Consider the following 27,433-nt stretch of genomic DNA (forward strand, 5'->3'; position numbering starts at 1 on the left):
AAACTACTAGAAATTTGAAATCCATACATAATCGGGATATACATTGTGGACATGTTCTCTGTATTTTAGAGATTCTCTTCATATTCCAGACTATGTGTTAACATAGATAGACATAAAATCTAAGTAGTTGCATATATGAAACTAACATGGTTCATGGAAGTAAAACTTTAGACTTTGAGTTTCAATGTTTTTTTTTTCTTTTTTTAGATTTTTCCGAATGATATTTCGGTATACGAGATCTCCCAATTTATATAGGATTATTGGATTAAAGGAAAAAAGCTTTGACCCGTTCTCATCTATTTTGGATGTGATATTGCAAAGGAATTAATCATTTTTCAAAAACTATTTTTTTATTAATTTCTTGAAAGTTAACTAAAAACATCGTAGTTTAGTTAACGAGAAATTAAATATCCCAATTTATAAAAAAGTATTTAGTGTTTCGACAATGTAAATATTTAATATTTAGAGGGTTCTTTAATGTACCTAGAAAAATGATATGATTCCATTGACTATGTCCCACATCTTTCTTCTCTTCTCTGTCTGCTCTTCAAAAAAGGAAGGAAAGAAAAGCTTCTTTTCCCATTCATTCTGTCCTTCTTACTTCTGTTCATCTTTCACAAAACATCAAACACCAACTTCCACCTCCATCCAGATCTTCTCTAATATTTATCACCAAAATGGGTGAAACTTAAACCTTAAAACCCGACCCAGATCCGATTTCATCTTCTTCCACAACAATCTTTAGTTCTTTTTCTCCAGATCCGAATGGAGAAGAAAAACATACTCATACTGGTTATCACACTGTCCTCTTCTTTTCTGTTATTTGTTCTCATTTTCTTGATTTGGTTGTGTAGAAGAAAAGGGTCTGCAAGAGATGAATCATGGGATAAAGAAGCGAACCCTGAATGTAAAGAAATTGATGTTGAAGAAGTGGACATGAAAGGGGATTTGATTCGGTTCGAAGGTGGTGAAGATCTCACTTGTTTTGATATTTTAGATGCTCCTGGTGAAGTGATTGGGAAATCAAGTTATGGGACTTTGTATAGAGCTAATTTGTTGAGTGATTCGGTTTTGTTGTTGAGATTCTTGAGACCAGCTTGTTGTACTGGAAAGGTACAAGATGTGATGCATGTGGTACAAGTTTTGGGGTCGATTCGGCATCCAAATTTGGTGCCTCTTTCTGGGTTTTATTCTGGGCCTCGAGGTGAAAAGCTCTTCGTTCATCCCTTCTACAGAAGAGGAAATTTGGCTCAGTTTATCAGAGGTGATTTCTGAATTTCTTTACGCAAAATTTCGTTTATTTTATCTTTTTCGTTTCTTGTGCATGATTAAAAAAAAAGATTCGATTTTTTTCTTTTGGGGTTTCTTTAAAATTTTGAATAAATGATGCGCCTTTTGGGTAATGATAATCTCGACAAAAAAGAGAAGAAAATTAAAAATTCATGAGAGAAAAAGCTGCAAGTAGCAGTTTATGCATGGAAATGAGTTAAATGGTTGTACTGTACAACTATTATGTGCGTGTATCGTTGTTGTACATGGCCTTGCTTTGGTAAAGATTCGAACTTTATGGATTTCTTGCATCATCTGTTTCTTTCACCTTTTTGCTTTTGCTTTTGATATTCATATTTGTTTTCTATCATATGTCTGTTTGAATTGGGTCAAGGCTGTGTTATTGCACACTTCAAATAGTAGTCAACATTACTTATTTTTTTGTGTCAAAATCAACAAGATTTTTTTTTGATACATTGGAAAATTATAACTGCAGACTAATTGTATTAAACAGGACCATTGTTCTTTATGAATCCTAATTGCAGACTAATTTTATAATCTAAGATAACTTTTCTGACCATAAAAAGTCAAAATTTGTCTGTAGGGGTTAATTATTACTTATATAGTGAAATTATTTTATATTTGATTGGAAATAACAGCATGTGAGTAGGGTTTGCCTGGTCATTTTAGTCATCTATTTTAGATCCTTGTCTTTATCATATTATCTTCGTATATTTAATCTCCTTCACAGTTCACATGCTGCCCATTTATATAATAACGCATCATATCAATTTGTTGACAAAATTTGGCTTTTCAAAATGTCAAACGTGTTAACTTTTCTCACTTTAACCTCAATTTAATTTTAATTTAGCAGATGAGAATGATGAATCTCACAAATGGGAAGTCATTTTAAAAATATCAATCGGCATTGCTAGAGGTTTGGATTATCTCCACACGGGATTTCAGAAGCCAATCATCCATGGAAATCTCAAATCAAAAAACATATTATTGGGCAAAAATCATCACCCATTCATATCCGATTTTGGGATTCATCTCCTCTTGAATCCAACCGCATCACAAGAAATGCTTGAAGATGCTGCTGTTGAGGGCTATAAAGCACCCGAATTGACTAAAATGAAAGATTCAAGTACACAAAGTGATATTCATAACCTTGGGGTGATTTTACTTGAATTAGTAACGGGAAAGGAACCGATTAATGGGAAAGCAAACCCCGATCAAGATTTTTATTTGCCAAACTCAATAAGAAATGCAATGATGGATCGAAGGATGTCAGATATATGTCTTAAAGGATTAAGTCATGTTAAGGAAGATGTAATTCTCAAATTTGTTGATCTGGCATTGGTCTGCTGCTCTGTCGGGCCTACTGAAAGGCCCGACAGTAAGCAAATATGTAAGAAGCTAGAAGAAATTGGAGCAAAATCTTGAAGATAATTTTTTTTTTGGGCATATATAGTAAAGTTTTGACATGTTGAAGGTTGAAATGTGGCTAACCAATATTGGTGGTGGTGCTTTGGGAGTTGTACTAAGATGCATTATGATGATGACCAAACACATCTTAATTGAAATGGGTCAAACCTGTTCTTGGAAAAAGGTCAAAGTCAGAGCCTTTATTGGTGGTTGACCCATCTTGTTGGGTGGAGGTGGTGTTATTCGTTCACCAAGAAAAGCAAACGTCGATTTGTGTGAATTATTGAGAATATTCAAAGGGATTAAATTGTTTTGTAGATTCGGTATACAACTGTTAGATATGACAAATCAAGTATTCCATTTATTATAATCTATATCTCTATCACACACTTCACACTCAAAGAGCAATTCCAGTTCATTTTCTTTAATTGTTTAGCTGGCAAAAGATGGTTGATAAGTTGAATGGGCCAAACTGTCTCTGCGATGAGCGGTGGAGAAAATAATTAAACGAAAACCATTATTTGGTGGTTGTTATTGTTTGGTTATATAATATATTCTAATATGCAATTAACAATACACTTGTTACTAGAACTAATATAATGCTGCAAATTCCATATAATGTCAAATGTTTAGTGCATATTTCTGTCCCATAATAATGCCAAATGTTTAGTGCATAATGCTGCAAATTGCAACTGTTTTAAGCTTCTAGTGCTGCAATTAATAATAATATAAAAACAATGGAACCCTTCTGATCTTTAGTTCCAGTGGTAGTCCACGGAAGTCAGCTGAATAGGATGAGACTTTATATTTATAAGCTTGCTGAATAGGATGAGACTTTATAAGCTTTCTAGTGCTATATTCAATATTGAGGATGAACAGATTGATGTATTTTGCATTGATGAAAGATCAATAGCAAGTCCCTTCTTACCTTGTTCCACCTTGGATGAGACAAAATTACAAAAATTGTCTCATTAACCAGGTTGACACGGTTGAGAACTTACCTATGATTGTTTTTCACTTTTCATAAGAGCATGATCATTAGATCAAATCGGGATTGAAATATCCAACTATATTGAAATAATCGTATGGTAAAAAAAATGAAGAGTACTTATCTATCTATTTTTCACAAATTATATAAAGTTTATAACACACTGATAATCTGTCACACCCTTGGCCGGCGACGGAAACGCCGGACTGTGCGACGTAGTGATAATTGAATCGAGACATACATATATAGAACCATAGAAATATAACACAAACGATACTTTTATTTATTATAATTTATTTGAGATTACATTGTTTAATAGATCAAACACACGTTTTGGACAAAACTAGGAATAACAAACAGACGAAAATAAACTTTAGCAAGCTTCCTTGAAGATCTCAACCTTGGCATGACTATCTTCCACACCCATCTCCCTTAGAATACATGTATTTTGAAAACGTACAATATAATGTTGGTGAGTTCACATGCTTTTATAGTTTTCTGCTTTACTTTGTTGTATTAAATCAAGAATCTTTTTTCTTTTAGGAAAAAAAACTTTCTTAAGATATTTTATTAACCTTAGCTTACTATCTTTTTAGGATACTTTATCACTCCTAATTTATTATCTTTGTAGGATTTTTATCGATCCTATTTTATTATCTTTTAGGATATTACCGATCCTAATTTACTATCCTTTAGGATATTTTATTAATCCTAACGTATTTTATCTATCACTCTAAAACATCTCTTTTGGTAGTTGAATCTCTAAGGTGTTTGTAATGTATTATCACGAGCCCCCATAATCGACGCTGGTTGACTAGTTATTTCCCCGCCACGACACTTCATTGGACGTTGAATAGTGATTAATAAGAAAGTATCATGCCGAGATTGTAGCTAGCAATCACATGTGGGGGTATCAATCCCCGTATAGATCTATACATATCTTTCTAACTCTCACAAGATTAACGATTACACGTTCGTGGTAACCAAATTTAATCAAGGCTATTGGATGATTATTAACAGCTCACTAACGCATTAACCTTAGATATTTTATCTTTTATCTTTCTTATTGAATGATTTCTCATATAAACTCATAATTATTTTGTATATATATGTGTATATATTTTATTTTGCGATATATATATATATATATATATATATATATATATATATATATATATATATATATATATATATACCCAAATTATGGTTATTTGGAAACATGGTATTTGGACAGAGTAACAATTACGTACAATGCATATCCCTATATTTGACCAACATTACTTCTAGGTACTACATTATCCTATGAAATTGGCCATTATAACACCCAAGCAATATGTCTTCCTAGACTATCGGACATCATATCTCTTAGGCATAATATCATAGCTTACAACTAAGTTTAATATCTATAGTTATATTATCCTAAGGTTTAATGCTTTATAAAATGATTCATATTTATAGATATAAATATATTTTAATAAAGCAGTTTGATAAACATGTAATCCCCCTCCCCCCGGGTAAAATTTTTAAAATAGTAAAATGAGGCCATGAACTCACCCTAGTCGCATGAGACCGTTAGTGTAGGGTTGAATCGGGCTCGGGATTCCGTAGATCACTCCAAGGGCAGAAACTTCGAGAGATGCAGAGAGAGTGAGGGAATGGAAGGTGTGAAGAATTGATTTGCATTGCCTTCTATTTATAGGCATGTATTTGGGGTGCGCACGACGTAAGTATCTGGGCGCGTTGCACGTGATCATCGTCGCTCCATCCAGAGAAGGCCACGTGTCACTTCCCCAATTAGCCACGTCACTCGCAATCTACTCGAATCAGGTGTCAGGTACGCAACGAGCATAGGTGCACACCTCGCGCACACGAAAAGATTTTGTAAAAATCATAACTTCTTCGTGTGAGCTCCGATCTAAGCCCCTTTTATATCTATGGGATGATCTCAAGGGGTACTACAACTCTCCTTTAGGTTGCTTTAACTAGTTTTGACTTTCACTTTTGTGCCTAAAGGGGGTAAAAATAAATGATTTTAAAAAAATCATATCTCTCTCATACGGATCCCATTTTCAGCACTCTTTGTCCTAAAGTTTTTATCTTAAAGAGTACTACGAATCTCATTTTTTTACTTTTAGTCAAAACTCAACCAATCTCTAAGTACCATTTCGATGTAATTAATTTTAATTACGCGGTTTATTATCTCAAAATCAAATATTACAATATTAAGTTGTTACACCTACTTTTCCTACTCTTTCATATCATTGATCAATGACGGAATCCTCTCGGTTGTTACATAATCTTAAATTTATTAAATAAACTTAAAACCTAATTATACAATATATTGGTAACGCCCCGTTTTCAATATGTTAATATTTTTCTGTATTTTAATTATTCAGTTCATTTTTAATTCCTTTATGCATTTTTATATGAAGGGGATGGACTTAAATCGAACAAATTTGAAACTTGTATGTTAAACTTTTGAGTTTCGGGGTAGGTTTTGTCATTTGGAAGTTATAAGGAGCAAAACCTACGTTATGGACCAAATCCCATGAGGTCATTAGGTTTGACGTCATAATCTGCCCTTCATTGAAAGCCTTAGTCTAGCCACTTAATCCATGTTGTGACTGTTAACTCCTTATTCTCTAGGGGTTAAGTCGTTTTCATGAGGTCTTAATAGGTTAAGATGTTAAATTAACCCAAATATAAGTTATGATTTTATGTAAAAAGTCATTGTTTTGTCAAGTTTTTTTTTTTGTAAAAATCATAACCAACTCTATAAAATCGATTGAACCTAAAACTAGTGCCCAACGTCCAAAATTGGAGTCTAGTAAATTTCATTAGTTTTAACTGAAGCCTAGAAATGACTCTAGTTAGTGTGAAAAGTATGATTTTCATTGACCGGTCTAGTTTGAGCTGTTATGACATGATGTGTTGTAAGATTCATAAGAAATAGTATAAAAATCACATGGGCTTGTGTAAATAGTCCCTAGAAATCAAAGTGACAACACTTCTAGAATATGGATTAATATTGTAGTACTGACGGGTTTTAGTGGGGTTAAAGTGATATTGAACAGACTGTTGTTTTGGGTTGGTATTAATACACTTTAAATGTTATTATAGGATGGTTGTGAAGTGTGTTGATCTCATTGGATTCTCGGGGCGTCTCTTGAATTTTACGTTGCGGTTTGAGTTGACTTTGTCACCACATGTTATAGATATTGTACATCATTTGCTTTATCTTGTGTGTGATTGTAGGATGTATGTGGGTAGTGCTAGGCTATTTGGTGTCTTATGCTTTCATGCTATTGGATCGATGTACTGAGGAATACATGCGTGATATTGGCTCGACGCACTGAGTAATATCGAAGGGCTCGATGTATTGAGCAAAGCGGATCAACATTAGCCGACGTGTCCTGAGTTAGTGTATGATTGTTTGTGATTTGTTCATAGACTTTGGTTATATGTTGATTGTATCCTGATGTTAGGGGTAGAGTATGTATGATTGATATGTTATGTATGTAAAACCCTCAAATTTAGGCTACACATAATAAGTAATAATTATTAAAATTAAATCCTTGATTACGATAATCTATAGTCATGCGCGATGCAGACTATATAATACAAGTTTCGTATTAAGGAAAAATCGAAAAAATTAGTCGAATCGTATGTAAGTCGTAAAAATAAGTGTGCCAAAGCATATATATATATATATATATATATATATATATATATATATATATATATATATATATATATATATATATATATATATATATATATATATAGAAAGTACGTGTCTCGATCCCGAAAGTATAAATTTCGTAGGAATCCGACTCCGTATGAATTAGATATGATATTTATAAAGATACAAAAGTCAGTCGCGCATAAGAAATGTGTGACGTTAAAAGGTATGAAGATAATGGTTGACTTTTGGGTAAATTCACCAAAATGAAAGTCATAGTACTCTTTAATATAAGAATTTTGGTAAAAGGAACATCAAAATCAAAGTCTGTATGAGAGATTTATGATTTTTTTGCAAAATCATTAAATCTTATAAAAATAAGGGCTAAAAATAAAGTCATAATTAGCCGATGGAGTCTAAGGGAAAGTTTTTGTACTCGTTGAGAGCTACGCGTGGAAAAAAAGAGCGTCAAAAACGGAGTCTATATGAAAAAGTTATCGAATTTACAAAATTTACGATTTACGCCTGTGCAATGTGCGCTAGGTGTGCGCAAGGTGCGTGACACGCACTTCTAGAAGGCGAAAATGCAAACCACAAAGAGCCTGATACGTGGAACAAAGTGGCTGGGGAGACGTAGCCTTAAAATGCGCAACATGCGCCCCTTTTGCACGCCATGCACCCCAAATTTGGCTAAAAATACCTCATTTGTGCTCCTTTCCTTCCACACACATCTCGACAACTTCCTCTCTCAATTTCCTTCAACTTTTAGCCCATTTTCCCTTAGTTTTAGTCTGTGGCAAAGCCATGCGTGCCTTGAGGTAGTCATAGCTAGCAAGTAGAAGCTCTGCTAGTGCAATTTCCGGACTTTTGCCCAAGAAATCTTCGTAAGTTAAGCTATACTCGTATCGTTTTCAGTGTAACTTATATTTATAGTCATAATCATTATTATGAACCTATAAATAAGATTTATCAGTGATTCCAAGCCATTATACTAATTGATCTACTTACATGGATGATGTCTAGCCTGGATTTAGTGAGGTGTTTAATTAAAGTGCGATTTCCAAACAATATACTTTATATACCAAATGGACCCTACCACCGATATGATCTTACCTGGTTGTCCCTTATAAGCTATAGATCAGTATACATTGGGATTGTTAAGGAATCTAGACTATTAATCAATCATAAGAGGTAATAAACTAAGACTTAGAGATAATTTAACCTAGGTCATGTCAAAGGAAAAGTCAAGTGCTAAAGTGAAGCCATGTCCAACTTTCCAGTCATCCACTTTATCAAGTGAGTGCATAGTAACTTTCAAACTTACACATAGATACAAGTATTCTAATTGCTTAAATGTTATGTATGTTTTTTGCATTGTGTTTAATATATTTGTACAATATGATATGACTGTTACTTGATCTAATTATATACTTAATAATATAATTGGATAGTAAAGGGTTATGCGTAATAATAAATGAGAGGTTGTGATAGATTTAATGAGAGTTGTGCAAAATAAGTAAGTCGTGCCAGCCGTTTCTCGACAAGTACTATTGTACTTCCGTGTATGTCGTATCTATCCTAAGTACTTTTGTAGTATCGTGATAAACCAAAGTACTATTATACTGCTGTGACTATCCACGGTACTAATATACTGTCATGTTGTTGTGTTTACCCAAGGCATTATCATACTGTTGTGCCTAATTATCTAGGAATTTTTGTTGTGTGTCGATAAAGGTCCTTTAAGAAAGATCCATCGAGATCATCATATTAGGATTAGTAAGTGAGAATAACGGGAATGGGGTAATTAAGTTATTTGAATGATGAAGAATATATAATATAAGATTATAATATTGTGGGTTGAAAACCCTATGTGCTCACTAGGTTTCCAACCTGACCCACTCAGTTTATTTAAATTACAAGTTATTAAATAAAGATACTCGGATAATGATATATGAGAGATTCAAGAAGATGAAGATCGTTAGTATATTGAAACATTGTAAGTCTTCGTTTATGCTTATGTTTTTGTATTGATGATAACATCCTGAGTTTTATAAATAAAACACATTTCTTCGAAAATGTTTTAATAATATTATTATCATGCTTTTGGGACAAATTCCACATAATAAATCTTTTTAAAAGAATACTCTGATTTAATAAACATAAACAAATCGGTTTTTTCTGGCTATAAAAATGGGGATGTCACAGTTGGTATCAGTGCATTAGTTTAAGCGAACTTGGAATTTGTAGGATTTATATATTTAAACTTAGAATGCTAAGCAATGATCGTGATGAAAGTGTCTATTTTATTTTAGGTAGTACACCGAATTGACACAAGCACTAGCTCACTATAGGATAAGATACCTAATTTGCTTTTATATGCTAAATGGTTTGAATTATAACATGCCTTAGGTTGCCTATTTAAAATGATATTATCTGATCAGATCTAAGGTCTGTAACTGACCTACAATTAGGGAAATTTTATGTGTTTAAGTTTCTAAATGTTTAATTATAGTATTAGAGTTGGCATACAACTTTTCCGAGTAATAAGGAGGATTACGCATCTAAACCTTCTATATCTACATTCTCGTCTCGGTACACCGAGCCCCTACTTTAGTGTACAAAACGTCTTGATAAGAACTCGTAGCAGACTGACCAAATGAGAACGCTTACGATAGTGAATGAAAACTATCGAAAGATATCAATATAGAACTTTTGGTGTAACTCCTGAAGTAGTCACATCGTCTGTAGTTTCCACTGCCAACCAAGTAGAAGAAGAATTGTAATTGAGGATGCGCGAGGAAGAAACCCCAGAAGCGTTTATTAGGACATGTGCTTATTTGGACACAATAGTATGTGTTATGTGTTATATTGTTTGATAATTTTAGGAGTAGAACTTAGTGGACTACGAGACAATACTTGGGACGAGTATGAGTAGGTGTGAAAGGTAGTAGAGCCGTTGAGGCCTATACTACAAAAAGCATAGGACTCGTACTTGTATCAGGGAAAGTCACAAGGTTACTAAGTCTCTAATTAGTTGAGCTATTTTGTTCTTGTCCATCATTACATTTGTTTCGGTAATCAATACGAAGATAAATATCATTTAGACCTCAGTAGGTCATATCCATTCGAGTCCGACTAATCTACAAAGTAAGTTCAACGTAGTGTCTGGCCATAGTTAAAGATTCAAGAAGGAGAGGATAAAAGCAATCAACAAATAGATTGCAAATCATCATTAGAGCTTAACAACCAATAGCTAGAGATTGCTACATGCTAAAATATTATTATATCACATTAGAATATGAAGGAAGATACCTTTCGTTTTAGAGTCGGACTCAAAGAGACCCGAGTCTAATCGTTGCATCATACGATGAATGGTCATTAGAACATGAGCCATCGGTATGCTACGGTAGTCGAAGTAAGGACCTTAAATTTAGGTTAAGTCTCTCCAACGAAGATCGAGTTTAGAAGGAAGAGAAAATGCAAGAATTTAGCACCGTCACTAGTCAAGAAGTCTAACAGTTGGAAACTCAATAGAAAAGACATAAGAGTTATGATTACCATATAGGATGGAAAAGTAACGTGCAGAGTCATATACAAGACATGATTTGTTGATGATTTTGAGACGTAATCATCCTAAAGGGGAGATAACTGTAACACCCGCAAATTTAGGTTACACATAAAAAGTAATACTAAAATTAAATCCTTGATTAGGATAATCTATAGTCGTGTGCACTGCAGACTATATAATACAAGTTTCGTATTAAGGAAAATAAGAAAAATTAGTTGAATCGTCTTTAAGTCGTAAAAATAAGTGCGCCAAAGCGCGTGCACATACACACACACACACACACATATATATATATATATATATATATATATATATATATATATATATATATATATATATATATATATATATATAAAGTACATTTCGTCCCGATCCCGAAAATATAAATTTCGTAGAAATCTAACTCCGTATGAATTAGATATGATTTTCTATAAAAATATAAAAGTCATCCGCGCACAAGGAATGTGTGATGTTAAAAGGTACGAAGAGAATGGTTGACATTTAGGTAAAGTCACCAAAATGAAAGTCGTAGTACTCTTTAAGATATGAATTTTGGTAAAAGGAACTCCAAAATCGGAGTCCGTACGAGAGAATTATGATTTTTGCAAAATCATTAATCATATAAAAATAAGGGCAAAAAATAAAGTCATAATTAGCCGATGGAGTCTAAGGGAAAGTTGTAGTACTCGTTGAGAGCTACACGTGGAAAAAAAAAACGTCAAAAACCGAGTCTATATGAAGAAGTTATGGAATTTACAAAATTTGCGATTTGCGCCCTATGCAATGTGCGCTAGGTATGCGCAAGGTGCGTGACACGTGCTTCTAGAAGTCGAAAATGCAAACCACAGAGAGCCTGACATGTGGAACAAAGTGGTTGTGGAGATGTAGCCTTAAACTGCGCAACATGCACCCCTTTTGCACGCCATGCACCCCAAATTTGGCTAAAAATACCTCATTTGTGCTTTCCTTCCATACACATCTCTACAAATTCCTCTCTCAATTTCCTTCAACTTTGAGCCCGTTTTCCCTTAGTTTTAGTATGTGACAAAGCCCTACGATCCTTGAAGTAGTAATAGCTAGCAAGTAGAATCTCTGCTAGTACAATTTCCAAACTTTTGTCCAAAAAATCTCTGTAAGTTAAGCGGCACTCGTATCTCTTTCAGTGTAACTTATATTTATAGTCATAGTCGTTATTGTGAACCAATAAATAAGATTTATAAGTGATTCCAAGTCATTATATTGATTGTGTCACACCCCAAAACCGGAACGGCGGAAACGTTCTGGGGTGGATGACGTCATGTCAAGTATCACAACACATGCATTATAGTAATCAAAGTACAACAACCATTGCATTAATAGTAATAGTTTTACATGGTTTACATTACAATACAACAAAGTAATACATGTAATAATATAAGTGCAGTTTGGTACTAAGCTATCTTCATCAACAGCTCCGGGAATGTACCTGTCTAATGCTGACCTGAGAATACAAGTTATTTGAAAAGCGAGTATCAACATTTTTACAAATGCTGGTAAGTTCATAAGTATTTAGTGTCATTTCATCCAAATAACTTTAATAAAAGTGGTAGTTTTAGAGTGTCCATTACATTAGTGTCTTTTCCAGAAAATCCTATATTTTCTTTAATAAAAGCAGTCTTCTACCAAGACTGGACGGAGTTATGTGGTAAAAAGTAGTTTTCCCTTAATCGCTATCATTATCAAAATACAGAATTTGATTATTAAAGAAAGCAGGAGTACTCAGGGAAAATAACATATGCCTCAGCAGTGAAGACTGCTGACTAAGGCAAGAGGAATCATAGGCTCCAGGAGAGTATCGAACAAACGACACGCCTGACTCAGTCTAACAAAGGGAGACACAGACCCCAAACGGTACCGAATGAAAGGTATGGCTAGCAAGGTCTAAAAACAGAGACTACAGACTCCAGACAATATCAAATGAAAGACACAACTAGTAAGGTCTAACACAAGGAATACATACCCCAGATAGTATCAAATGAAAGATACAGCTAGCAAGGTCTAAAACAAGGAATACAGACCCCAGACATTATCAAATGAAAGATACAGCTAGCAAGGTCTAAAAAAAGGAATACAAACCCCAGACAGTATCAAATGAAAGGTACAGCTAGCAAGGTCTAAAAACAGTGTGACTCTGAGAGTGGATTTCCAGCATATAGTGTAAAATACAGTGCGAAATATAGTGTAAAATACCGTTACCTTAAGGCCATGAATTATAAGGTAACCTGGGATACTCGTAACCATACTACCCGACACTAGAGTACCTGATGCCCTACAAGCGTCTATAAAATGTGACATTTGTCACCCCTTGGCTTGGTAGGCCGTGGACTGTAGCTAGCAGTCAGGGTGCGGGGGTGTCAATCCCGTATAGATCTATACACACAATGTCCGCTCTCCCTACAGGAGACTCTGGTTACCAACTAGACGACGGAGAAGGCCGTGTCCCGAAGATGCATCCCAAATAGTGGGTAGTGTGTTTCCATTGTAAGTGTTGAACTAGAGGTAGAGACTCACAACTGAACTGACTAGTGAAAACCTATATGTCTATGCTCTTATACATAATATATAACTAATGAATCAAACGACCTTCGGACGGACATCCGATCCCACCAGACCACATCTCAACAAAGAAAAGGAAATAGGGCGGACAAGCCTTCCTAAGTCCTTCAATAATTATTTATATCCATCTATACAAGCACAAACATACATCTAACTACGTTTGAGTGTGTAACAAGTGGAACCATATCATGAAGTATAACCTAATCATGATGTATAACCGAATCGTGATGTATAATTGAATCGTGTGGAATAACCGAATCGTGAAGTATAAACGTACAGTGTGGAATAACTGGATCGTGAAGTATAAGCATTACCAAATATAAGTGTATCACGAAGTAGAAGCGACAACAAGTGAAGTAAGAGCGTCTAATAGGCATAAGCGACTACAAGTATAAGCGAAATAGAGGCAATAACAATTATAAACGCATCACGAAGTGAAAGCGTTATCAAGTAGGAGTTTAAACTAAGAGGGAGTATCAAAACATGGAAGAAAACCTTTATACTTGAGAAAATCACAACTTGGTGTTCTTTGGTAAAATAAGTTTGAAAACCTTTAGAAATTCTTTGGAAACTTTTCATAAACCAGTTTAAAATGAACTTTGATAAAACAGTATAAGTAAAAGTTTTGAACAAGTGAAAACCTTTTGGAAAACCATTTATAGTATCCTACTTGGTAAAACAGTTTATAGTGTGGTAAATCATTGTGCATGCGGGTTATCAATCACATGTGATTGATATGATAACTGACATGTTTAACTGGTATTCCCCCCTATAAAACATGTAAAAATATTTAAAAGGTTCATTCAGGGGTATGAACTCACCTGATGTAAGTGGATCCGACGACGGTGCTGGTTGGGTGCTCGGTGTCAAGTAAAGACTTAGACACACTTAGTGACCTATTTAACATATGATAACATATGTTCACATAAAATTAGTACATTTAATACTAATTAAACAAGTATACGCACTCTAAGGAGCGGAAAACACTTTGGTTAAGTGTTTGGGGTGTCCCAGGTAGCATTTAAGGGTGTGAATGGCTTAGGAATGGAGTTTACTCTCCAAGAGTAAACTCTATACATAGTGTTTACAGCCCAGGGACAACTCCCCATGAGTTTACGGCCGTAAACTCATGGTGAGGGGTTTCTAGGATGTTTAAAGGCTTTATCTTGATCGTGGAATTTTGATAAGTCCAAATTCAAAAGGTATGAATGGGTTTAAGGCATTTAAAGGGACCAAATGGGAGTTTACGGCCCATGAACCACCCCTATGGGATTTCACGGCCGTGAACTCCTACCCTCTTGATTTTATGGAATTTCAAGGCCCTTATTTCAATCCTAGTAATTATTCAAAGCTATAGGGGTGTTTGGGGTTTCAAGAGTGCACTCCCTTGGAGTTTATGGTCCAAATGACCACTCCTTGGGAGTTTACGGTCGTAAGCTCTTGGCTTGGCCGTGAAATCTCATGCACCCCTTTAAACTTTGAGTTTGAGCCCTTGTTTCAACCCTAGCATTTTCTAGTGAAGGTATAAGGCCATTTAGGGGACATTTACTATCATTTGGCATGGTTTGGGGGTGTTTACGGCCTAAGCATGTTCTTGGGCCGTAAACTCCTTTTTACCCCTCATTTCATTGTGTTTAATTGCACCAAACCCGAAATAGCAAGTCCCTAATTTATGTCTTAAGCCTAAGGGGGGTTTGGGAGTGTTTTGGACATGATTTAACAAGATTAGAGGGTGTTTACGGCCTAAGCATGTGCTTGGGCCGTAAACCCTCTTTTAAGTCCCAAAAGTTGTTGTTTTAAGCTTCAAACACTCCTAGGCTAAATCCTTAATTGGTTCCTAGGCTCAAAGGGACAAATTTGGGTCATTTTGGCCTCATTTAAGGGGTTTACGGCCTAAGGTGTCTCTTAGGCCGTAAACTCCATTCTAACAGCTTCTAAGGTCGATTTTTGGGGTAAAGTCACAGCTAATAATGTTTTGAACAAGTTAGGGTACAAGAACTTACGATTTGGAGGCGTTTGGTTGCGGATTTTAGGCGAAATCGGACTTTTATGAGAGAGTGTATAGAGAGAGGGTGAAAAGGGGTGGAATGAAGTCCATTCCCCCTTATATAGTGGCTGGAGTTTAGGCTCAATGGGAAACTACCCAATACTGTCGTTAATCGGGGCTTTTGGTCGCACCCGATTTAGTGGTCGTAATAAAATTTAACCTTTTTCCAAATTAATATGGAAATGTAATTTAAGTGTTTTTATTTACTTTATTACGACTATAACGACATAAAAAATATAAATAAATAAAACATTTATTTATTTGGCAACCTCTAATTAACAGAACTTTTATAAAATGGAATATTCCGTTAACGGTAACGGGGTGATGTAACGGAATAAACTTTGGGTTGTCACATCATCCCCCCGTTAGAGGGAATTTCGTCCCGAAATTCAGGTCTAGGCAAGGTAGTAGGTATGAATGATAGAGGCAGGAGGGTACTTCCTATTCGGTTTGTCCTCGCATTCCCAAGTGAACTCTGGTCTGTGTTTGTCATTCCAACAACCTTCACCTACGGGATGCGGATTCCATCTCGTGTAGTTAGTGGGTTCCGACTGGTGTATCTACGAGTTTAGGGTTCTCACTGGTTTCTATCTGGATGTATGGGATACGAAGAGTGACGTCGGGTAAACACTTATCAAGTCTAAGAAGTGGATCGATCGGGTGTGAAACTTGTGGAATATCCGGAAGTAGTAGTGGTCTGACGAGGGTTGGACCAATCTCCGTAAAGGATCTTGGGTGGTCCTAAGCTCTCGGAAGGGTAGAGCTTTTCAGTACCTAGAACATAGTGTACTTCTATGGCAAGATCATCACTAGCGTGATCGCCATTCCGAAGTTCCTAACGTTCTCTCTCATACTGGTAGTGTGGTCCTTCAGGTTGGTTCTTAGGAAGCTCAGGTTGTCTTTGGTTTCGCGTTTCCTGTCAATTGGCTTTTAGAGGCTTTCTAGGTCATCGAATGGGTTGCGTGTCTACGGTTATCTGTCTGCTGTAGAGTGTCTACCTCAAGCTCGTGCAAAATGAACCTGCACTTCTGATGCTTGAGGTATTTCTAACGGAAACCCTCAGGGTCAGGGAGATAGGGTTTCACCAGACGAGTGTTGGACTATCTCGGGAGGTGGTTCTACTATTTCTGCGCGAGATAGTATTCGTGGAACACCTAATAGTCCAATGAATCTCTAAGTCTTTGGTTTATTCTAGTGCGGAAAGCGCATGCTCCTGCATAACCCCTCAACTAACACCAAGGATGGTGTCAAGTCTATAATCTCTTCAGTATCTGGGTCATGAGGCTTAACGCAACTACTTTCGCACTTTGATCAAGTATTCTTGGCTGCGGAGGTTATCCTATGGTTCTCGGTATTCTAGTGGTCACTTCAGAAAATGAAGTCTATCGTCTACAGGGCGACGACGACTTCCTCCATGCGAGAGGGTGGAGGATCCTAGGCACTACTCATCGGTAACAGGGTGGACGAAGTGCCTGAGTAGTGCGAGCACCTACTGCAACTACTCTTCCGAAGGTTCTGAGTTTTCTCGGTCTAGGTCAAATCTAGTGAGTATAGGTTCCCATCACTTGAAACTTTAATCTCTTTACTGACTGAGGGTGTTAGCTACTACGTGGGCTTAACCGGTATGACAACAAATTTTGGATTTGTGGTAATTACGGTAGCTCAACCCGCAGTGGTTATCTTGACTCCGGCCCCTATTTTATGGAATAGGATGAAGGGCTTTACTATGAGGTTCGTGGTAGAGCTCATACTTGGCTTAACCATTAATACTTGGTGTATGCAGGCCGTATATAATTGAGGTCGGCAGGATGTTCAGTTGTGCGACTCCACCCCAGACCCACAACCCAACGAGGAACAGGGAGTAGGGAGGAAGCACACATCTTAAATCTTTTTGATCTCGACTATATACCACCTTTATGCATATACCTGGTTATAGTGGTCAGTCTCATGAGTTCTATCCTCTGGGTTCACGAACCTGATGTGCAAGGTGCGAAGGGTCCTTCTGGGGAATCTATGAAGTATGCTTCAGATGGTCATTGTCTTCTGGAGTATCTTGCAGTGTCTTTCGCTTCGGTTTCCATATGACTAAGAGGGGTCGGTCAACAGCGCGTAGTACCCTTCTCCTGGGTACTTCGGAAGGTTTGAGATAAGAGCGACGACTGACGGATCGCATTAGGTTTGATTATTTGTATTATGTTTAGGTTCCGAAGAACCTTTATTTGCCGACATGGCTACGGAGAAAGTTCTTTTTACACAACACTAGGGATGTACACATGGTTGCACTACGTCAAAGCATGATCAATAGAGTCTTCGGAATTTGCATACTTCGACATGACATAAAATGAGGATCGATATAGTCATGCGCCGAACAGGAACACAAGTTCTAGGCGTCACGGGTTTCGTCCTGTGTATCACTGCCGCGGATACTTGGACTGATAGAGTCGACGCAGAACTATAGAGAGTCCTAAGTGCTTCTGAGTAGAGTACCTTTTCATGAATGGATTCTCATGAGGCATTTCTATAATCGCCTAACATATACTAGTCATGTATAATTAAGGTGGGGAGGACTGTTGACTGAGCGACTCCACCCTAAATCCACAACCAAATGAGGAACAGGAAATGAGGTGGCATTCACTCACTCTAGGTCTATCCATCTTAACTATACGTGACCGTAACGTATATGTTTAGCCATTATAGTTTTACCTGATGAATTTGTAAATTTTATAACAGTGCTGAGACTTTCGCCTTAATGGGGAAGTATTTACATTTGAATTAGTCTTTTAATGTTTTCAGTTTAGTTATCTGAGATTGAGAGACATACCAAAAATCTACCGGGTTCCTTGATGCTTCTCCTTAATCAGTAGAGTTAGGCTCTTCCTGTGTCTTTGTTGTTTCCTTCAGTCGGGCAATCCCTTTTGAAGTGTCCAATCTCACCACATAGTCGGCAAACTAGATTGGCCGTCACATTGGTGATTGATGCAATACGCTCCACCGGAGTTCTGCATACACGAGCAGTATGCCCCTTTATGTTGCACCTAGCACATAAGAGTTCCCGACAGACACCATGATGATGGTAGCTGCAGTTGCTGCAGTGGGGGAGGTTTCCTAGGTATGGTCTTCTTGAAGTCGGGAGGGAAGGATTGACAGAGGCATTGACCGTCTTAGCTCGTTGCCCTTCGGAAGGTCGTTGAGCCGAGGTACCTCCCTCCTCGATCTTGAGTTTTCTCTTTAGTGGATTCGGTTGAGGTTCTTGGGTGGCTGGGCATGCAGGTGTTGGTTGCTGCTGTCCATTGCTAGGATTGGAATTCCCAACAGGGCCCTTGCTAATATTGGTGTTGTTAGCATTCAGGTGAGCCATGACAGCTGCTACTGCCGAGACTGCAGCTTGGAACGTAGCTTCATCGAATAAGAGAGGAGGTTTCTTGCTTGTGGACTGGTTATGCTTCTTTGGAGGCATGGTTTTTCCTACACGGAAAGGAATACATGATAATGAGAGACGATGGCTAACCCTGGACATATCTGTCCTGACTGTATTAGGTGTAAATTTTTCCCGTGTCTCGGGTACTGGTTGTCTGAGTGTCAACCTACATTCCTATGATGTAGTCCTGGTAATCAAGGTAGGAGTATGAGTATCGGAAAAAGCCATAAGATGCGAGTCGTTCCTACTAAGTTACCTTTATACTGGAAAAGGTTTCACTCTCCGGCCTGGAAAGATTTGAGAACGGTTCGGAATGAAAATCGCGAAAAGAGAGGCATCATGAAAGCTCTTGGCTAAACACTCTCAATAGAGGTGCGGGGATCCGCTCTAATCGTGTGACTGGCAACGGGAAACGACGATTTACCTAACACATAGCGTGAGTAGTGTAACCACTAACTCACTAAATTGTATTATTTTAAGGGTGTATTAGCGTGACGAACACGAGGGTAAGACACTTCTTGGGTTCCATGCACTGGCTCCCTCTGTCTGCCTCGTATCTTTGATTGGAATCGGCGTTGGTTTCCTTCGGGTAGTTACCTAGGGTTCTTTTCTCATGAAGACACATTGAATTTCTACTCCACCTTACTCCTGAATCCGACTCCGGGTGTCATCACTTCATGATGGATGACTGGAAATTTTGAAAGTTTAGGCGAATTTCTTACCAATGTCCCTAAAAAGATATAGGCACTTGGTGAATTCAATAGTCTCAACCCAGTTCATTTATTTCCGAACAGGAAATCTTCTTAATGAACCTCTTCTGGGTCTGCATCAACTCTTCTGTCAAGCACTGAAGTGGATAGGGTTGTCTACAGGGTTCGTGCGAGAATGGAAATGTCTAAAGAATCCTAAGAGATTATTAACATTTTACTGGATGATCCATATCAAACCCTGCTACGATTACACAGGGTATACAAATCATATATAGCTTAGATCTGATAGGCCTTCAAATATGTGATACTACTCTATATCCACATCCAAACAAGGAAAAGGAAGTAGGACGAAACCACACATTCTTAGCCTATGGGATCCTTATTATATATAGCCTTGGGAGTATACCCTCTGTAGCTGTAGGTATATCAATAAGGATCTTTTTAGTTCTTCACACAAGGTTATCTATGTATCCTAAAATACCCCTATGGTATTTTAAATTTCTTGTTTGTGTTCTTATCTTCTGAATATGATTATGGGATTAGTGTGAATCTTTTAGTATTCTAAAATACTCCTATAGTATTTTATCTTTATGTTTGGCTCTAGCATTCCTAGTTGGTAAGTTTCAGACTTGTTGCAACACCACTATCACTCCCGAGCACATGTTCATCGCATCTCGAATAAATGTAGTTGATCAGGTTACATTTATTCCAGCTTACAATTACATAACTGCCCAGGTTTGACGGTAATGCTCAACATCCAAAGAATTTTATTATTGTTCTTCTTGTGATACTTGTGTTCGAGTGTTTAGATTCTGGATCTTCTTATACTTTGGTAAAATATGGTTATATTTTAAAGTACAATTCTTGGTCAGAGTGTTTTATCCCTTTTGTATTTATAAGCTGTATATCTTTTATGAATTGATATACTTAGCTCACTATAAACAATGCTCTGATACCAATCTGTCACACCCCAAAACTGGAACGGCGGAAACGTTCTGGGGTGGATGACGTCATGTCAAGTATCACAACACATGCATTATAGTAATCAAAGTACAACAACCATTGCATTAATAGTAATAGTTTTACATGGTTTACATTACAATACAACAAAGTAATACAGGTAATAATATAAGTGCAGTTTGGTACTAAGCTATCTTCATCAACAGCTCCGGGAATGTACCTGTCTAATGCTGACCTGAGAATACAAGTTATTTGAAAAGCGAGTATCAGCATTTTTACAAATGCTGGTGAGTTCATAAGTATTTAGTGTCATTTCATCCAAATAACTTTAATAAAAATGGTAGTTTTAGAGTGTCCATTACATTAGTGTCTTTTTCATAAAATCCTATATTTTCTTTAATAAAAGCAGTCTTCTACCAAGACTGGACGGAGTTATGTGGTAAAAAGTAGTTTTCCCTTAATCGCTATCATTATCAAAATACATAATTAGATTATTAAAGAAAGCAGGAGTACTCAGGGAAAATAACATATGCCTCAGCAGTGAAGACTGCTGACTAAGGCAAGAGGAATCATAGGCTCCAGGAGAGTATCGAACAAACGACACGCCTGGCTCAGTCTAACAAAGGGAGACACAGACCCCAGACGGTACCGAATGAAAGGTACGGCTAGCAAGGTCTAAAAACAGAGACTACAGACCCCAGACAGTATCAAATGAAAGACACAGCTAGTAAGGTCTAACACAAGGAATACAGACCCCAGACAATATCAAATGAAACATACAGCTAGCAAGGTCTAAAACAAGGAATACAGACCCCAGACAGTATCAAATGAAAGATACAGCTAGCAAGGTCTAAAACAAGGAATACAGACCCCAGACGGTATCAAATGAAAGGTACATCTAGCAAGGTCTAAAAACAGTGTGACTCTGAGAGTGGATTTCCAGCATACAGTGTAAAATACAGTGTAAAATACAGTTACCTTAAGGCCATGAATTATAAGGTAACCTGGGATACTCGTAACCATACTACCCGACACTAGAGTACCTGACGTCCTGCAAGCGTCTATAAAATGTGACATTTGTCACCCCTTGGCTTGGTAGGCCGTGGACTGTAGCTAGCAGTCAGGGTGCGGGGGTGTCAATCCCATATAGATCTATACACACAATGTCCGCTCTCCCTACAGTAGACTCTGGTTACCAACTAGACAACGGAGAAGGCCGTGTCCCGAAGATGCATCCCAAATAGTGGGTAGTGTGTTTCCAGTATAAGTGTTGAACTAGAGGTAGAGACTCACAACTGAACTGACTAGTGCAAACCTATATGTCTATGCTCTTATACATAATATATAACTAATGAATCAAACGACCTTCGGACGGACATCTGATCCCACCAGACCACATCTCAACGAAGAAAAGGAAATAGGGCAGACAAGCCTTCCTAAGTCCTTCAGTCATTATTTATATGCATCTATACAAGCACATACATACATCTAACTACGTTTGAGTGTGTAACAAGTGGAACCATATCGTGAAGTATAACCGAATCGTGATGTATAACCGAATCGTGATGTATAACTGAATCGTGTGGAATAACCGAATCGTGAAGTATAAACATACAGTGTGGAATAACCGGATCGTGAAGTATAAGTGTTACCAAATATAAGTGTATCACGAAGTAGAAGCGACAACAAGTGAAGTAAGAGCGTCTAATAGGCATAAGCGACTACAAGTATAAGCGAAATAGAGGCAATAACAAGTATAAACGCATCACGAAGTGAAAGCGTTATCAAGTAGGAGTTTAAACTAAGAGGGAGTATCAAAACATGGAAGAAAACCTTTATACTGGAGAAAATCACAACTTGGTGTTCTTTGGTAAAATAAGTTTGAAAACCTTTAGAAATTCTTTGGAAACTTTTCATAAACCAGTTTAAAATGAACTTTGATAAAACAGTATAAGTAAGAGTTTTGAACAAGTGAAAACCTTTTGGAAAATCATTTATAGTATCCTACTTGGTAAAACAGTTTACGGTGTGGTAAATCCTTATGCATGCGGGTTATCAATCACATGTGATTGATATGATAACTGACATGTTTAACTTGTATTCCCCCCTATAAAACATGTAAAAACATTTAAAATGTTCATTTAGGGGTATGAACTCACCTGATGTAAGTGGATCCGACGAAGGTGTCGGTTGGGTGCTCGGTGTCAAGTAAAGACTTGGACACACTTAGTGACCTATTTAACATATGTTCACATAAAATTAGTACATTTAATACTAACAAGTATACGCACTCTAAGGAGCGGAAAACACTTTGGTTAAGTGTTTGGGGTGTCCCAGGTAACATTTAAGGGTGTGAATGGCTTAGGAATGGAGTTTACTCTCCAAGAGTAAACTCTATACATAGTGTTTACAGCCCAGGGACAACTCCCCATGAGTTTACGGCCGTAAACTCATGGTGAGGGGTTTCTAGGATGTTTAAAGGCTTTATCTTGATCGTGGAATTTTGATAAGTCCAAATTCAAAAGGTATGAATGGGTTTAAGGCATTTAAAGGGACCAAATGGGAGTTTACGGCCCATGAACCACCCCTATGGGATTTCACGGCCGTGAACTCCTACCCTCTTGATTTTATGGAAGTTCAAGGCCCTTATTTCAATCCTAGTAATTATTCAAAGCTATAGGGGTGTTTGGGGTTTCAAGAGTGCACTCCCTTGGAGTTTATGGTCCAAATGACCACTCCTTGGGAGTTTACGGTCGTAAGCTCTTGGCTTGGCCGTGAAATCTCATGCACCCCTTTAAACTTTGAGTTTGAGCCCTTGTTTCAACCCTAGCATTTTCTAGTGAAGGTATAAGGCCATTTAGGGGACATTTACTATCATTTGGCATGGTTTGGGGGTGTTTATGGCCTAAGCATGTTCTTGGGCCGTAAATTCCTTTTTACCCCTCATTTCATTGTGTTTAATTGCACCAAACCCGAAATAGCAAGTCCCTAATTTATGTCTTAAGCCTAAGGGGGGTTTGGGAGTGTTTTGGACATGATTTAACAAGCTTAGAGGGTGTTTATGGCCTAAGCATGTGCTTGGGCCGTAAACCCTCTTTTAAGTCCCAAAAGTTGTTGTTTTAAGCTTCAAACACTCTTAAGCTAAATCCTTAATTGGTTCCTAGGCTCAATGGGACAAATTTGGGTCATTTTGGCCTCATTTAAGGGGTTTACGGCCTAAGGAGGTTCTTAGGCCGTAAACTCCATTCTAACAGCTTCTTAGGTCAATTTTTGGGGTAAAGTCACAGCTAATAATGTTTTGAACAAGTTAGGGTACAAGAACTTACGATTTGGAGGCGTTTGGTTGCGGATTTTAGGCGAAATCGGACTTTTATGAGAGAGTGTATAGAGAGAGGGTGAAAAGGGGTGGAATGAAGTCCATTCCCCCTTATATAGTGGCTGGAGTTTAGGCTAAATGGGAAACTACCCAATACTGTCGTTAAACGGGGCTTTTGGTCGCACCCGATTTAGTGGTCGTAATAAAATTTAACCTTTTTCCAAATTAATATGGAAATGTAATTTAAGTGTTTTTATTTACTTTATTACGACTATAACGACATAAAAAATATAAATAAATAAAACATTTATTTATTTGGCAACCTCTAATTAACGGAACTTTTATAAAATGGAATATTCCGTTAACGGTAACGGGGTGGTGTAACGGAATAAACTTTGGGTTGTCACAGATTGATCTACTTACAGGGATGATGTTTAGGCTGGATTTAGTGAGGTGTTTAAAGTGAAATTTCCAAACAATATGCTCTGTATACCAAATGGACCCTACCTCCGATATGTACTGTTATGCTAAACCAAAGTGCTATTGTACTGTCGTGTCTGCCATGACTATACAATGTATTAATGTACTGTCGTGTTGTTGTATTTACCCAAGGCATTATCATACTTTTGTGCCGAATAATCTAGTTATTTTAGTTGTCGGCCGATAAAGGTCATTTAAAAAAGATCCATCGAGATCATCATATTAGGATTAGTAAGTGAGAATAACGTGTAACAATTGGCAAATTGGGTCAACTACAAACAATTAGTTATTGTAAGCGTTGCTATAATCTAGACCAAATGTATGATACACTAATGTTTATTAAATAAGTTTAAATGGTATTACACTTAATTGCTCAAAAATTTATATATTTTGAAATGAAAGAGTTATGATTTTTCATTCGAGTTCATTTTAAACGTTAATATACAATAGGGAAACAGTGACATGAAACCCATAGAATTATACCTTAAAATTTTGACATCGACACGGTTTCTACTATTGGTAATTAATGTCGAAATAGTTTGGAAATTGAATTCGGTGGTTGAGAATCTTAACGATAAAATAGTTCAATATTTCATAAATCGTGTGCATTTAAATTCATACACGTATGAAGAGTGTATTTAAAAAAACAATATAATATGTAGTGGCTAAAGTTCTTATAAAATCCATATTACAAATAACAAATAGACAATTATGTTAAACAAATAACAAATAGACAATTATGTTAAACACAACGTGTATATGTTAACTAATTAAAAGTCTATAAAAACACTAAATATACTCTTATTTATACGTATGTTATGTATCATTCCAAATACCAATTAATTGAATATATGACAATTCGAGCATTTACTAAATACAAATTCTGAACTCTTTATATATCTTACCATCATACATAGTTAACCTTGATATAGGAGTGTATAAGTATTGTGCATATGCATTACTGCCTTCAAAATCTAAAACAAATACATACATGTATATGAAGTTAGAAGAACCAATAATACAGGAAGCATTAAACAAATACATAATCAATAATACACCACACTATACACAATCAATACACCACACTATACACAATTAATACATCACAGTTAGACACATGAACCAATAAGTACAATGCCCTCTCAAAATCCTTCCAAGATTTCCAAGTACCACAAATCCATCAAAAAGTCTTCCAAAATCTGGGTGAAGACAGTAAACCCACCTTCTGTTTCCCCTTTCGTTCCAACTCTTCCCACCTGCAATTATCAAGAACATCAAACCCATATACGATTGTTCTTCATCTTCTTGACTTCTTCTTGTCAATCTCAAGCAACAAAACACCCTTGATCGACCCTTCTGCCAGTTTCATCATCATGGTGGAAATTCCAAATCACAAAAACAAAGAAAAAAAAAAGCAAGAAGATTACCTATTACTGATTCCGTTCATTTTTAGGTTGAAGATGAACCAACCAAACGCCCCACCCGAGCTGCTACTCTCGCCAGCTTCCTCAATCACCGATGCCACCCACCTTCCCCCTTACAACTCCCATCTGCAACCACCATCGAACCACCCTTGTGACTGCTTCCGACCGGATTATTCTTCTCGATCAGACAAAGGCAGTGGACCGAAGTCCTTCCTCCTCCTTCGTGAGTTGATGCCGATCGAACCAGAAAAGAAAAGAGATCGCCGTAGCAGCCCTTTGCTGCCGGCTCTCCCTCTCTCGACGGAGCTTTTTCGCCAACTCCGATTCCCCACCTCTGTTTGCCTCTTCTATTTCGTTTCTTCCGTGATCAGTTGAAGACGAAGACCTCGACTTCCTCGCTGTTTCTTACCGTCGTCGTTGCTTCAGCCTCGCCGACCCCGGAGACCATCCCTTCGCAACTCCTTCCAAGACCGAAGACAAACAGCCCCGCTGCTTCGTCTCTTTCTTCTAGTCCGAGGTCACAGCCGCCTCGCTGCTTCGATCCTTCTCCTTCTTCAGTCTAGTCGAACCCCGGAGGCCGCCATCGATTGCGAGTCGAGCGACGAACCATCGTGCTCCCTTCTGGTCGCCGATTGCCCCTTCGCGTCTATGATCGACTGCCCTTCTGCTTCGACGCTTCTTCTTCATTTGTGACTTCCTTTGGGAGCAATTCATATCCTTTGCCCGATCAAAACAAAAGAGACGGGGGCTTATGAGCCCTAAGTTGAAGTCATTTTATGAAATGACTAAAATGCCCCCCACTGTAAAATTCTTTATTCAAATTAGGCCCTCGTTCCCAAAAGGTGATTCCATTTATCCACAAACAGCCCTTCATTTGGTTATTTTTAACAGAATGAATCATAATCTTCAAACTTTTGGTTATTTTTAACAGAATGCATCCCAATCTTCAAATTTTGAATAAAAATAACCATTTTAGCCCCTCATTTGAAATTATTTTTACCAAATCAATCCCCGATAGTTCAATTTCGTTACGAAATGGACGCGAAAGTATTTCAAAAATTCAAGAATGATGGGCTTGCCCTTTCTCACGCCACACTTCTCAAACAAACCGAATCCGAACAACTTGAACTCGCGCTTTTACTTCTTTAATATTTGGGGCGAGAATACATGCGTGTCCAGTTAAGTTTTGATGATTTAAATATTTTTATACGTTAAAATAGCATCATATTTTGATATTGGTCAAACGGGTATGAAATAGAAAATCTAAAATGTAGAAATCTTCAATAAATCCCGTAAACTATAGTAGAATGCTTTAAATGACATAACTATTCCTCGTTGTAATATATTAATTAATAATATTAAAAATCACAAGGTTTTATGTAGATTACTATAATAACACGAGTTGGTATTGTAAATCACAAAGATGACGATTTTAATATGTATGAGTTAAAGCATGGAATGGAAGTTTGAAAAGATATGCAAATGACCAAAAATATTATTCAAGTATAAAACGAAAGTACATTGTCATATTAAAGTTATTTAAAGTTA

At 37.0% G+C, this 27,433-nt stretch overlaps 1 protein-coding gene and 1 long non-coding RNA gene across 3 annotated transcripts; one reads left to right on the top strand and one right to left on the bottom strand.

The window, feature by feature from the left end:
• The first annotated feature begins 482 nt into the window (after positions 1 to 482).
• On the top strand, positions 483 to 3,099 carry LOC111892106 (putative kinase-like protein TMKL1). Of its 2 annotated transcripts, none has more exons than XM_023888174.3 (2): positions 483 to 1,264; positions 2,141 to 3,099. In XM_023888174.3, the coding sequence occupies exons 1-2, from the start codon at positions 766 to 768 to the stop codon at positions 2,713 to 2,715; spliced, it is 1,074 nt and encodes a 357-aa protein (XP_023743942.1). In that variant the 5' UTR covers positions 483 to 765; the 3' UTR covers positions 2,716 to 3,099. The 2 variants fall into 2 exon arrangements, with proteins under 2 accessions (XP_023743942.1, XP_023743943.1); XM_023888175.3 differs by having other exon boundaries at positions 487 to 1,264; positions 2,144 to 3,099.
• Positions 3,100 to 25,491: 22,392 nt separating this feature from the next.
• LOC122196804 (uncharacterized) lies at positions 25,492 to 26,580 on the bottom strand. Its single transcript, XR_006188881.2, has 2 exons — positions 25,889 to 26,580; positions 25,492 to 25,717 (listed from the first exon to the last, which is right to left on the bottom strand). It is a non-coding gene; the product is annotated as an uncharacterized LOC122196804 (long non-coding RNA).
• Between the last annotated feature and the right edge of the window lie 853 nt (positions 26,581 to 27,433).

The sequence above is a fragment of the Lactuca sativa genome, chromosome 2, assembly GCF_002870075.4.
Source record: "Lactuca sativa cultivar Salinas chromosome 2, Lsat_Salinas_v11, whole genome shotgun sequence".
Classification (NCBI taxonomy): Eukaryota; Viridiplantae; Streptophyta; class Magnoliopsida; order Asterales; family Asteraceae; genus Lactuca; species Lactuca sativa.

What these genes read in the sequence shown, in the direction of transcription:
- LOC111892106 (XM_023888174.3), top strand. Translation starts at nt 766, where the DNA reads ATGGAGAAGAAAAACATACTCATACTGGTTATCACACTGTCCTCTTCT. An exon ending in TTTGGCTCAGTTTATCAGAG is followed by an intron (nt 1,265 to 2,140) that starts GTGATTTCTGAA and finishes ATTTTAATTTAG; the next exon opens with CAGATGAGAATGATGAATCT.